This window comes from Mustela erminea, chromosome 13 (assembly GCF_009829155.1).
Source record: "Mustela erminea isolate mMusErm1 chromosome 13, mMusErm1.Pri, whole genome shotgun sequence".
In the NCBI taxonomy this organism is placed as follows: Eukaryota; Metazoa; Chordata; class Mammalia; order Carnivora; family Mustelidae; genus Mustela; species Mustela erminea.
The window spans coordinates 89934533-89947546 of record NC_045626.1 but is presented as its reverse complement, the minus strand read 5'-3'; the positions used below and the strand labels follow the sequence as shown (position 1 = coordinate 89947546).

General features: G+C 47.1%; 1 protein-coding gene across 8 annotated transcripts in view; it reads right to left on the bottom strand.

Annotated features, from left to right (window-relative positions):
- Nucleotides 1-13014, bottom strand: part of GLT1D1 (glycosyltransferase 1 domain containing 1) — a 92760-nt gene that overhangs the window by 36593 nt on the left and 43153 nt on the right. For 6 of the 8 annotated variants that reach the window (XM_032309563.1, XM_032309562.1, XM_032309561.1 and 3 more), the window contains exons 4-6: nt 12597-12690; nt 9592-9628; nt 8090-8146 (exon numbers count right to left, since the gene is read on the bottom strand). The exons of 1 other annotated variant lie outside the window; for it this stretch is intronic. In XM_032309563.1, the coding sequence (XP_032165454.1) occupies nt 8090-8146; nt 9592-9628; nt 12597-12690 (188 nt within the window). The remainder of the gene's footprint in view (nt 1-8089; nt 8147-9591; nt 9629-12596; nt 12691-13014) is intronic. One more of the 8 variants, XM_032309557.1, reaches the window with a different exon arrangement.

Genomic DNA, 13014 nt, shown 5'->3' with positions numbered 1-13014 from the left:
ATTTTGATAGGGTTGCACTAAATGTGTAGAGTGCTTTAGATAACATAGACATTTTCACAATACTTGTTCTTCTAATCCATGAGCATGGAACGTTTTCCCATTTCTTCATGTCTGCCTCAATGTCTTTCACGAGTACTTCATAGTTTTCTGAGTACAGATTCTTTGCCTCTTTAGTTAGGTTTATTCCTAAGTATCTTATGGTTTTGGGTGCAATTATAAATGGGACTGACTCCCTAATTTTTTTTTCAGGCTTGCTGTTGGTGTATAGCAATGCAGCTGATTTCTGTGCATTGATTTTATATCCTGACACTTTACTGAATTCCTGTATGAGATCTAGGAGTTTTGGAATGGAGTCTTTTGGGTTTTCCACATAATGTATCATATCACCTGCGAAGAGTGATAGTTTGACTTCTTTGCCGATTTGGATGCCTTTAATTTCTTTTTGTTGTCTTGATTGCCGAGGCTGGGACTCTAGTACTATGTTGAATAGCAGTGGTGACAGTGGACAGCCCTGCTGTGTTCTTGACCTTAGGGGAAAACTCTCAGTTTTTCTCCATTGAGGATGATATCCGCTGTGGGGTTTTCATAAATGGCTTGGATGATATTGAGGTATGTACCCTCTATCCCTACACTGTGAAGAGTTTTAATCAGGAAAGGATGTTGTACTTTTTCAAATGCTTTTTCAGCATCTATTTAGAGTATCATATGGTTCTTGTTCGTTCTTTTATTAATGTATCACATTGATTGATTTGTGGTTGTCGAACCACCCTTGTAGTCCAGGAACAAATTCAGTTTGGTCGTGGTGAATCATCCTTTTAATGGACTATTGGATTCTACTGGCTAGTATTTTGGTGAGAATTTTCACATCTGTGTTCATCAAGGATATTGGTCTGTTATTCTCCTTTTTGATGGGGTCCTTGTCTGGTTTTGGGATCAAGGTCATGCTGGCCTCATAAAGTAAGTTTGGACATTTTCCTTCCATTTTTATTTTTTGGAACAGTTTCAGGAGAATACGTATTAATTCTTCTTTAAATGTTTGGTAGTGGGCGCCTGGGTGACTCAGTAGGTTAAGCCTCTGCCTTCAGCTCAGGTCATAATCTCAGGGTCCTGAGATCGAGCCCCACATGGGGCTCTCTGCTTAGCATAGGGCCTGCTCCCGCCACCGCCACCTATTTGTGATCTCTCTGTAAAATAAATAAAATTTTAAAAAGAAGTGCTAAACCAGGCACACACATTGTTTATAAAAAAATAAAAATAAAAAAATATAAATGTTTGTAGGATTCCCCTGGGAAGCTGTGTGGTCTTGGGCTCTTGTTTGTTGGGAGATTTTGATGACTGCTTCAATCTCCTTACTAGTTATGGGGCTGTTCAGGTTTTCTGTTTCTTCCTGGTTCAGTTGTGGTAGTTTACATACATCTCTAGGAATGCATCCATTTCTTCCAGATTGTCAAATTTGCTGGAGTATATATAGTTGTTCATAATATGTTCTTATAATTGTTTGTATTTCTTTGGTGCTGGTTGTGATCTGTCCTGTTTCATTAATGATTTTATTAATTGGGGTCCTTTCTCTTTTTAATAAGTCTGGCCAGGGGTTTATCAGTCTTACTAATTCTTTCAAAAAACCAGCTCCTAGTTTCGTTGATCTGTTCTACTGTTCTTTTGGTTTCTGTTTCATCGATTTCTGCTCTGATCTTTATTTTCTTCTGCTGCCTTTAGGCTTTCTTTGCTGTTCTTTCTCCAGCTCCTTTAGGTGTAGGGTTAGGGTGTGTACTTGAGACCTTTCTTTAGAAAGGCTTGTACTGCTATATACTTTCCTCTCAGGACTGCCATTGCTGTGTCCCAAAGATTTTGAACAGTTGTGTTTTTATTTTCCTTTGTTTCCATGAATTTTTAAAATTCTTCTTTAATTTCCGGGTTGATCCATTCATTCTTTAGTAGGATGCTCTTTTGCCTCCGTGTATTTGGGTTCTTTCCAACTTTCCTCTTGTGATTGAGTTCTAGCTTCAGAGCACTGTGGTCTGAAAATATGCAGGGAATGATTCCAGTCTTTGGGTACCGGTTGAGACCTGATTTGTGACCCAGGATGTGATCTGTTCTAGAGAATGTTCCATGTGCACTACAGAAGAATGTGTATGTATTCTGTTGCTTTGGGATGGAATGTTCTGAGTAGATTTGTGATGTCCATCTGGTCCAGTGTGGCATTTAAAGCCTTTATTTCCTTGTTGATATTTTGGTTAGATGATCTGTCCATTTCAGTGTTGGGGGCTGTTAATGTCCCCTGCTACTACTGTATTATTGTTGATGTGTTTCTTTGATTTTTTTTATTATTTGGTTTATAAAATTGGCTGCGCCCATGTTAGGGGCATAGATATTTACAAATGTTAGATGTTCTTGTTGGACAGACCCTTTAAGTATGATATAGTGTCCTTCCTCATCCCCTATTATAGTCTTTGGCTTAAAATCTATCTGATAAAAGGATGGCCACCCCAGCTTTCTTTTGATGTCCATTAGCATGGTAAATGGTTTTCCACTCCTTACTTTAAATCTGGAGGTGTCTTTGGGTCTAAAATGAGTCTCTTGCAGACAGCATATCAGTGGGACTTATTATTATTATTTTTTAATCCATTCTGATACCCTGTGTTTTTGATTGGGGAATTTAGCCATTTACATTCAGGGTAAATGTTGAATGATATGAATTTAGTGCCACTGTATTGCCTCTAAGCTGACTGTTACTGTATATTGTTTCTGTTCCTTTCTGTTCTATGTTATTTTTAGGCTCTCTTTGCTTAAAGGGCCCCTTTCAATATTTCCTGTAGGGCTGGTTTGGTGATCTCAAATTCTCCTCTCTCCCTGGTCTCTGACTGTGCTCTGTGCTCATGTGGTCTGTGACCGAGCAGGTCTATCTCTGGTGCACGGCCCTGTTTGGAGTCTCCAAACCCAGCAGACTCCTGCAGCACACTCCCATGCTGCTCCTCCCAGAGGAGGAGGTTGGGGGGGGGGGTGGCTCCCCAGATTTGCCACTTGTGGGGTCCCAGCTCGAAAAGCAGTATCCCGACTGTGTCAGGGATCACGATTTAAGGTTACCCCGAGCTGATAGCCCATTCCTTGGCTCCATCCCTGTAGCCACTTTCCCTGCTCTGATACCTGCGAGCTCTGCCACACTCAGGCACCCCCACTCTTTCTGTGACCCCAAGGGACCTGAGACCACATTGTCCCTGCAAGGGCTGTACCCCTGCTTAGCTTCTGGAGCGACGTCCCTCAGTGGAGCAGACTTCTAAAGTTCTGCTTTTGTGCTCTGCTGCTCTCTCTTGCTGGGAGCCTGCCCCTGTCTGTCTCTCTTCCCATATGTTGCCTTGGATTCACTTCTCCACACATCCCACCTTCCAGAAAGTGGTTGCTTTTGTGTTCCTAGAATTGCTGCTCCTCTTCTCTTTGATCACAGTTGAGTCTGCAGGTGTTTGGGATGGTTTGATAACCATTACTGGGTAGGCATTGGTCCCCACGGGCTGAGCGCCCTCCATGCTGCCCAGCACTCTGCCTGACCTGTCAGCTGCTCCATGGAACTAACCTCATCTGCGTGAAGCCACTTTCTCTCCCAGCGTCTGTTCTAGCCGCTCTGTTCATTTGTTTTTTGTCCATGTGTTATTATAAGGAAAAAAGAATCCAAGGATTTCAGTTGAGTGCATTAGATGTAGTGGATTTTAGCTGGAAAATTTGATTTGGGGGCTGTGAAAATATCAAGGGATCTGGTAACATCAATTTCCCACCTGAAGAACAAAGGGTTTCCAAGGCCTGGCCAAGAACGCAAAACACTACCATCCAAGCTTGGCATAGTCCAGTCTCCATACAGAAATAGAATTGAAAGGAGGAGAGAAGAAAATTAAATAGATGTGTTAAGAATAGAGATACAAACAAAAGAAAATCAGGAAGGTCAAATTCATGCTTTCACAGTTTTTGGGTTTGGTGGCTTACAAAGAATTGCTGTTTTAGATGCGGCAGTTATTGGCATTTATTTATTTATTTATTTGAGAGAGACGGAGAAAGCACAGCAGGGGAGGGGCATGCAGAGGGAGAGGGAGAGGGAGAGTGAGAAGCAGGGTCCCTGCTAAGCAGGGAGCCTGATGTGGGGCTTGATCCCAGGACCCTGGACTGGGATCCTGACCTGAGCTGGAGGCAGAGGCTTAACCATCTGAGCTATCCAGGCGCCCTGGTTCTTGACATTTAAAAGCAAAAATCACGCATCATTGAACCGTAGCAACATTCAAGTTGGACATGGAAATGTACATAAAAACTCCAAGGTAACTGACCTGATTCCTGTACGTTTATCTTCTGATCAGAATAACTACTGTAAACAGCACGTAAAACACTGTAATGATGCCACTCAGTGCCTGTAACCTACTTTATTCTTCATTTCTCCCTAGCTGGTATGTTGGAACATGGTATCTGGTTAGCATAAACATCGTGCAGTGTTTTAAAAAGATTTAGCAGTTTGGTAGCTAGGGCTTCGAGGGAGAACTGATAGTCTCAGAAGGACCCAGACAGCCGGAAGGAGGGCACATCATGAAATCAACATCGGGGACCGGAGCAGCAGACAGAAGCCCTAGGAGACTAATCAAGCGCTCGTCGGTGGGCGCGCTGCTGAGACCCCGCCCCACCCGCCCCTGTGACTGCCAGGTGAGCAGTCGGTACGACACAGGGGCTGAGAATCTGAGGGCTAGGAACCGGCCCTGAATTCACCGGGTTTTCTGTTGTCACTGTCTAAAGCTCAAAGTGGAAGTGACAAATCAGTCACAGGCCCCGGAGGCCAGGCTGAGATTGAGGACGGGTGGGGAAGACCGTCCATCTCCAGAGTCCGAAAGACGAAAAAGATGAGCGACCCCACAGATGAGAACAGACACCTGCTCACAAAACCCAGAGACACCCATTAACTCTGCCTCCACCAGACGCCAGGACCAGCGAGCTGGCGACCGCGACACCACCAGCCTCCCTCTGCCACGGGTCCCGGCCAAGGTCATGGCTTCTAACTACGCCCGTGAAGGTGGAGCTGCCGGCCAGCAGGTCTGAGGAGTCTTACCCATCCTGCTGCTGTCCCGTTAATCACTCCATAATAAGACCAACGAAACAATCAACCAGAGACTACAGCCTCGATGAAAAATCACTCTCCTTTTGGAAATTATGACTGTTAGTCACAGCGCCAGCGGCATCCCATGATATAGAGAAGCTGAAATAACCTCCCGACAGGCGATTTCCAGCGGGCCCGGCTGGATCTGAGTAATGGCCTGTGCTTCCCTGCGCGACGGAGCACTGGGGCGGCTGGGGTTCCTCCATGACGTGGGGAACAGCCCTGCTGCTGGCCCCGAGGCTGATGGAAAATGGTTTCTATAAAATGCTTGGAAATTTTCGTTTTTCATTGAACCCTAATGCTGACCTACAGTGTGTGTGCGTGGGGGGGGGGGCTCTGTCTGATGTTTCTGGAGAGGAAATGGGCTTGGGGTCTGCACATTTGCTTGCAGGCAGGGCTGTGGTTTGCATTTTCAGCTCCTCTCTGAAGTTTACGTCAGAGCCCCCCTTTCCCCCCAACAGTACCCTGGCAACGTCGACCCTCACAAGAAACAGGGGGTTGGAACAGAAGAGTTCTTACCTTTTACACTGCGCTGGGTGGGTCAGTGGTAGTGCTTCCCACACCCTCAGCAGAATGACGGGGCTGCTCGGCCCAGTCCCCAAGAGCATACACTTATGGGGCTCATGGGTGGGCAAGAAAACTTCTTGTATTCAAAGATACTGTGATCTGCTCATTGGTGCTGCCTTCTCAGGAGACAACTATGCACGAAAGCTCTAAGGGCATCAACAATCTAACCCAGAGATTCTGTTTTCAGGTGTTCCAAGGAAAACAACCGGGCCTCAACACCCAAAGAACAAATAATCCAGTCAAGAAATGGGCGGAGAACATGAACAGACATTTTGGCAAAGAAGACATCCAAATGGCCAACAGACACGTGAAAAAGTGCTCCACGTCACTCGGCATCAGGGAAATACAAATCAAAACCACAGTGAGATCCCAGCTCACACCAGTCAGAATGGCCAAAATTAACAAGTCAGGAATGACAGATGCTGGCGAGGATGCGGAGAAAGGGGAGGCTTCTACACTGTTGGTGGGAATGCACGCTGGTGCAGCCACTCTGAAAACCAGTGTGGAGGTTCCTCAGAAAGTTGAAAATGGAGCTACCCTACGACCCAGCAATTGCATTACTGGGTGTTTACCCCGAAGATACAAATGTAGTGATCAGAAGGGGCACGTGCACCCGAATGTTTATAGCAGCAACGTCCACAATAGCCAAACTATGGAAAGAACCTAGATGTCCATCAACAGATGACTGGATAAAGAAGATGTGGTTCAGGGGCGCCTGGGTGGCTTAGTGGGTTAAGCCTCTGCCTTCGGCTCAGGTCATGATCTCAGAATCCTGGGATCAAGCCCCACATTGGGCTCTCTGCTCAGCAGAGAGCCTGCTTCCCTTCCTCTCTCTCTGCCTGCCTCTCTGCCTACTCGTGATCTCTCTGTCAAAGAAATAATTAATTAAAAAAAAAAAAAGATGTGGTTCATATACAGAATGGAATACTACGCAAAATAAGTCAGAGAAAGAATTCTCACATGATCTCCCTGATATGAGGAATTTGAGAAATAAGACAGAGGATCCCAGGGGAAGGGAAGGAAAAATGAAACAAGATGAAACCAGAGAGGGAGACAAACCATAAGAGATTCTTAATCTCAGGAAACAAACAGGGTTGCTGGAGGGGGGCGGCTGGTGAGGGACATTGGGGAGGGCACGTGCTATGGTGAGTGCTGTGGGCTGTGTGAGACTGATGGACCTGCACCCCTGGGAAATAATACATTATATGTTAATTATAAAATGGGCAAATTTTATAGTATGTTTAAAAAAAACTGGGCAAATGTATGAAGATGGAAATGTATGCATCACCTGCATCACTACATAGCAATGTGTTTAAAAAAGGGTTGGTCAAATAAGTCTGTAGAACTCAATACTACAAAGGACTTTTGATTAGAATTAATAAACTCATAAGATTTTAGGATATAATGTAAAAAATAGATTGTATTTTTGTACACTGGCAACAAACAATTCAGAAATAAAATTTAAGAAACCTTTAGAGTAGCATCAAAAATAAAAAAATCCTTAATAATTTTTTATTTATTTGAGAGAGAGAGAGCCCGATCGGGGGAAGAGGAGGAAAGGGAGAAGCCGGCTTCCCACTGAGCAGGAAGCACCGTGTGGGCTGAGATCATGACCTGAGACCAAGGCAGATGCTTAACTGGCCAAGCCACCCAGGCGCCCGTTTCTTTAAAAAAACAGACTTGTACAAATCATTATGAAGGTAAATGAGACTCAACAAAGTGGACAGATCATGTTCTCCATTCTCCCTAAATTCATCTGCAGATCAATACAGTGGGGTTTTATTAGAGATTGACAGGTGGGTGGAAACGTACTGATAGGCACAACACCTAGAACAGCCGAAACAGCTGCTAAGCCGAGTTACCGACTCACAGCACCCGCTCAACGTTCTGCAAACCCACAATTCAGCAAAGAACAACATTTTCAGTGAACGATACTAGCACAACGTGCAGGAAGAAAGGGGTTTTGATTCCTCCTCGTATCACATGCAAAATTAATTTCAGATGGTTAAAATCCAAATGAAAGCGCTAAAACATTAACCCTTATGGAGGAAAAGAAATAGGGAAAAGCCTTCTGTGGACTTTGAGCAGGCAGAGGTTTCTTGGTCAGGGCTCAGTGCTAACCATTAATGGAAAATGGACAAGCTAGAAGAAAACAGGTAAACCAGAGGAAACAAAATATTCACGGGTATACACATATCTCACAGAAGACTCCAAACCCTCTCTCCGTCCCATGCTCCCAAGGAAGAGACACTCATGATGTCTCTGGGACAGAGAAGCCAGGGTACCCTGGTCTCAGTTCCCGCTCCCCGGCCCCTTGTTCCCTTTGACCTGAAGAACCCCAGGAGTACCCCATGTACCTCACGCCACTGGACAGGAAGCACCCTGGTCAAAATGTCTCACCTGAGCGGCGGAGGAAGGTGTCCCAGCTGAAGGCAGCGTTTGGTACAGTCACGACTCCTGGGTCGAAGGAGAGAAAGAGCAGCCACGTTGATTACATGCGACCCGCTACCTTGTGTCCACGTGCAGATAATGGTCTCCGAGGCGGTTCTTACGAGGAGCTCAAAGTTCCGAGTGCCTCGTGCACGCCTGTTCATTCCCCCCCGCATGGGACGTTCAAAGGGAGCCCACGGGTCCGAAGCGTGGAAAGGCACCCCCCCATCCCCGGCCTCGCCGTCCATGGCTGGGTGAGCCAGCGGCTTCTCTAACTAAGGCAGCAGGCTTCTGCGTCACGGCCCCACGTACGAATTATGTCTCTGCTTAAAACCCCTAGTCTGGGCCCTCCCCGCATCACACGGGATGGCCTGCTAGCCTTGGCATCTCATCTCCTTGAACAGATTTAAGCTTAAAATTCTGAACCGAACATTTAAGATGTAGGGCACTCAGGCGACCCTTAACAGCTCACTGTGACAACGGGAAACATCTGAAGTTTCAGGATGTGTAAATTAAGCCATGGCACCCTCTCTGCAACTTACCTTCGAGATCGTCACCCACACCCAATGACGCCGATGACTCACTTTCATACTAGTTAGCGAGTGTGCACTGCACGCCCGCCCTGGGCACAGACCCTGGGTGGGTGCAGCCCACACACCTCTGGGACCCCTGAACGCCCCACTAGGCAGAGTCCCCCAGTGTATCGAGCTGGAAACTGAGGTCCACACAGGGTAAGTGGTGTTCATAGCGACTCAGGGTGTAGGTCCTAGAGGCCATGGCTGAGCCCGTGCCTGCCTGGGGCGCCGACGTGGCCCTCGGCTAGGAGTCAGGCCGAGACAGCACTGCGCTCACACCTGGAGACTCCCTTCGTACACACATATGGAGTTAAGTGGTTCTGCTTCAGAACCACTGAACCACTGTGGTTCTGTGTCTCACAGAAACCCCCGAGCATGTCCCCCCGGCGATAAGGCGTGGAGCAGCCGAGGCGGGCCTCCGGCCTCCGCACCTGCACTGACCCAACCTCGCGGCAGGGTCCGTGTCCCCGCTGCAGTGGCCTCTTCCCGGGACTCCTGTTGTTTCAACGGGAACACAGCGGCCCCCTCACTGCGTTCACGTGCTGCGGGCTTCCCCACGGGCTGTGGAGGCCCCTGTTGGGGAGGGACTGCCTGGGTGAGAGCAGGAAGGGGTGAGGTTGGCGCCGGAGGGCTCTGCTTCAACCCCTTTGTAAACACACCCCCGAGGGAGCATACTGCACTTCTACTGGTCGAAACTGGTAAGTGACCTGTATGACAAGTTGTCCTTTTACAAGGTCACTGTAGCTGTCCTTTACCTTCACGTTAGGGGATGACAGGCCCGTCCGTCTTACTAATTAGGAGGCACATCTAAGGCCCCGTAGGATTTCACCACAAACAAGTCGAGCACAGCTCTAGAAGGACTCGTCTTTAAAAATACATAAATTTAAAAATTCTTACCTTGACTCTGGACGTAGATCTTCCCCCTGGCATGCGGCTTTTGAAAAGAAAGGAAAAAGGACAAGAAGTAAATTGGGTAGTCCGTTACAGCTGCGGGTTGGAAATAAAATGAAGGCTCTAAAATAAATCACCCAGGAACACGTCACGAAGGATCATCCGCGCAGCCGCTCCCACACTAGTTACTTTCTAAGAGCAAAAGCTCCTTCCGCTTTTAATGGGGGTTAGCCCATAGAAATGCATCTCCCAGGTAAGCGGCACATACACAGAGGTCCTTAGGTTAGGCATGATGCGTGCGGACGGCTATATGGTTACCACGTTAGTAGAGAGTTAGGGAAGCTCAGACAGCGAACACGCCGATGGCAGAGCCCGTGGGGAGCCTGTCCGTCGCGTGCAGAAGCTGGGGGAGACGTGTGGGAACCCTGGTTTGAGGACACAGATCCTTGAATGGAAGACCACCCGCCCGGCCCCCGCCTGCGGGGAGGGAGTTAGGAGGGGCAGGAGGCCGAGGGAGGAGAGGGAAGGGGCTGGAAGTGAGCACTGGGCCGTTGTCGGGGCAGTGGACTGCGGCTCCCTGCACAGACAGGCGTCTCCGCTCTGCTCTGGTCCTTCGGGCCCCGTCCTGCATCTGGGGCCCCTCACGCCTGGAACGGCCGCCCCCTTGCACCACGCAGCGCAGACGCACCCCCTTTTAAGATGCCCTTAAGACAGGAAGCCTTAAAACATTTAAACTCTCCTCCCTACTTGCGTGAAAAAAAGGTTAATTTTAATGGAAAATATGGCTAATAGTCACAATTTGAAATTAAAAATTGAAGTCCAGAGCCTAACGTCCCATTTGTGTAGTTCCAATCTCACTAGAAAGCTGGAGACTTTTACTGGTGTGCAGAGGAGGACGGGGTGCTGCTGCTTCGACCGGCCCCCAGAGAGGGTGCTCACACACCAGAAACACCCAGCAGCCTGGTACTTAAACTTTAAAGTGAACACCGGCGTTTGACAAAAACAGATTCAATGTAATTCTATAGAGATTTGATTAATTAAGGGAGGGCACAATAGGGGTTTTGCCTTGCCTCTGTTTCCATCAGAAATAAGCTCTGTCTGCAGTCAGAACTGCATAAGCCCACAGTGCTCCCTTCAGGAACATTCCTTCTGAAACAAACACAAATTAATGAAACTGGGTCTTATATCCATAAGCAGAATGAATGGACTCTCTGTGGAAATTTCTGGATTTATCAGCTGGTCTTTACATATCTTAGAGCATTATTTTCCTTAAATCTACTCAATCCGTGATAAAATAAGTATCAAGTTCTCTACGGACGTTTAAAACATGTTATGAATGATATTTTAAGATCTCATCCTAGTAAGTCAAGAAAATAGAGTTACAATATAAAAAATCTGGACCTGGTTTATTTTTAATCTTTATAATAAAAGAAAACTGGCAAAAGCCAGCTGGCTTATATTGATTTTGAAAAGCATTCTCTATATTAAAATGCTCTAAATACAAATTAGCTTTCTTTTCTCAATATTTATTGTTGTTTATCTTGCCTTGAAATAATGTAAGAGTCAAAACCCTTGTATATCAGTTCTCTTGCAAGATCAGCTCATCGATGCAGAAAGTGAAAAAGAGGGGCTGTGTGCACGTGTGTATGTATGTGCGTGTGTGCGTGTGTTGTGCGTGTGCAGGGGTGGGGGCAGAGGCTGCTCCACTGTGTGCGTGAGAAACCGTTACCTAATCTGGCCCATTACTAGATACAAAAAGCCAGGGTCCTGTTGGAGAGATACTTACAAATACACGTGACCTTCTAACAGACCCCAACGCTAATACATGCCTTTTTATAACGGAATAACAGATAGAAACATCACACAGATCCATTTTTAACATCTGTATGACCTTCGGAAACGAAGCTCTCTGTAAGTAGAAACCACAGCCAGTGTTGTTTTGAAATATACATACAATCGCAGGACCTACGGGTGACAAAGGTGCTAATTTTTATTTTGAAATTGTAATGCAGTATCTGAGGACGGCTTTGTTAAAAAGTACTTTGAAAAGGGCTACAAATTGCTTTCGAACAATCAAGGTTCGTAAGTGGAAGGCTTTCAAGACATACCTACGCCTGACAACCGCACAGGAGCGGGGCCTTTTAGGGTGTGCTTCTCTTCCTTCTCCTCCCACTGCTGCCTTAGAAATTGGTTTGTGAGCAAGGAAAGAAAAGAGAAAAGGAAAAAAACACATGGATGGGACAGGGAGCATCTCCAGGACTGGATCAGGATCCAGGGCCCTGGGCTCCAAAGCTGGCGGCAACGCCGCAACTAGGAATGCCGACAGGAACACTAGAGGGAAGATTTCTTTTTTTAAGAAACAGCTAAACCTATGGAGTAAATAACTGGGGATTATTGATGTTATTCAAAAGCATCCCCCCACTCCCCCCCCAGCTGCCCCAGCCGTTCTGTGCCTTGGTGATTTGATGAAATCGAAGCAATTCTGCTCACTCCAGACGTCTGCACGCCCAGGTCACGATCGTGTGAACGCGGGTCGGGGGCTGCGCTCTGGAACTGACGAGCTTCCCACTCTGAGTTACATTAAAACTTCTCAATTCCCAGGGATCTCATTTGGGGAAGAAAAATGCAAAGAACATTTCCAGTTCCATCAAGAAATCTCGGAGGAAAGCCAATCTTAATAGAAGTTATTAAAAATGATTAGCTTCCTCGGGTACGATGGGTCCCTGAGTTGCTCCTGCCGCGTCTGCGGGGAGGGTCGCAGACAAGGAGGGCACCGAAGGCCGAAGCCCCGAGAGGCGAAGGGTGGGCGCCAGAACCAAAGCTGTGGTCTGTGTTCCCGCTGCTGCGGTGTGGTTCCCAGGGCTAGGCGGGTACAGAGCCACGGGCCATGCAGGAGGAGGAGTCAGGCGTTCACAGGACACACGGGCAGCGCACAGAGTTCAGCGATTAGTCGGCGCGGGGCTCGTTGCGGGGGGCTGGCGCTCACACCTGTGTGGGCTTTGGGTGCTCACCTGGGCCGCCAACGGCACATGCGACAGCCTGTGAACTCTGTCTTGCTTTCTGCATTTTAATTTCCAAAAGAATTTTGACGAGTACATGTGCACACTGAAAGTAAAAGCACACTTTAGCTAGGGCCTCCTATGAACCACTTCGAGAAAGTTATTTTTCTTTAACGAGTGCCGAGGCGACACACAACACTGTCACCCCAGAAGGCAGGGAGGCACCAGCTCCAAACTAAAAAAAAAAAAAAGAAAAGAAAAAAAAAAGAACTCTCTAAAACGTAACAACGCCAGAAGGCTGAGCTCAGCGCTAACCTCGGCAAAGAGGACAGATGGGCCATTCTGGATATCCTCATGCTTTCTCGAATTTGATAACCACTTCAAGCAATGTTTACTCAAACTCAAGATGTTTAAAGAACCAGCTAGCTCA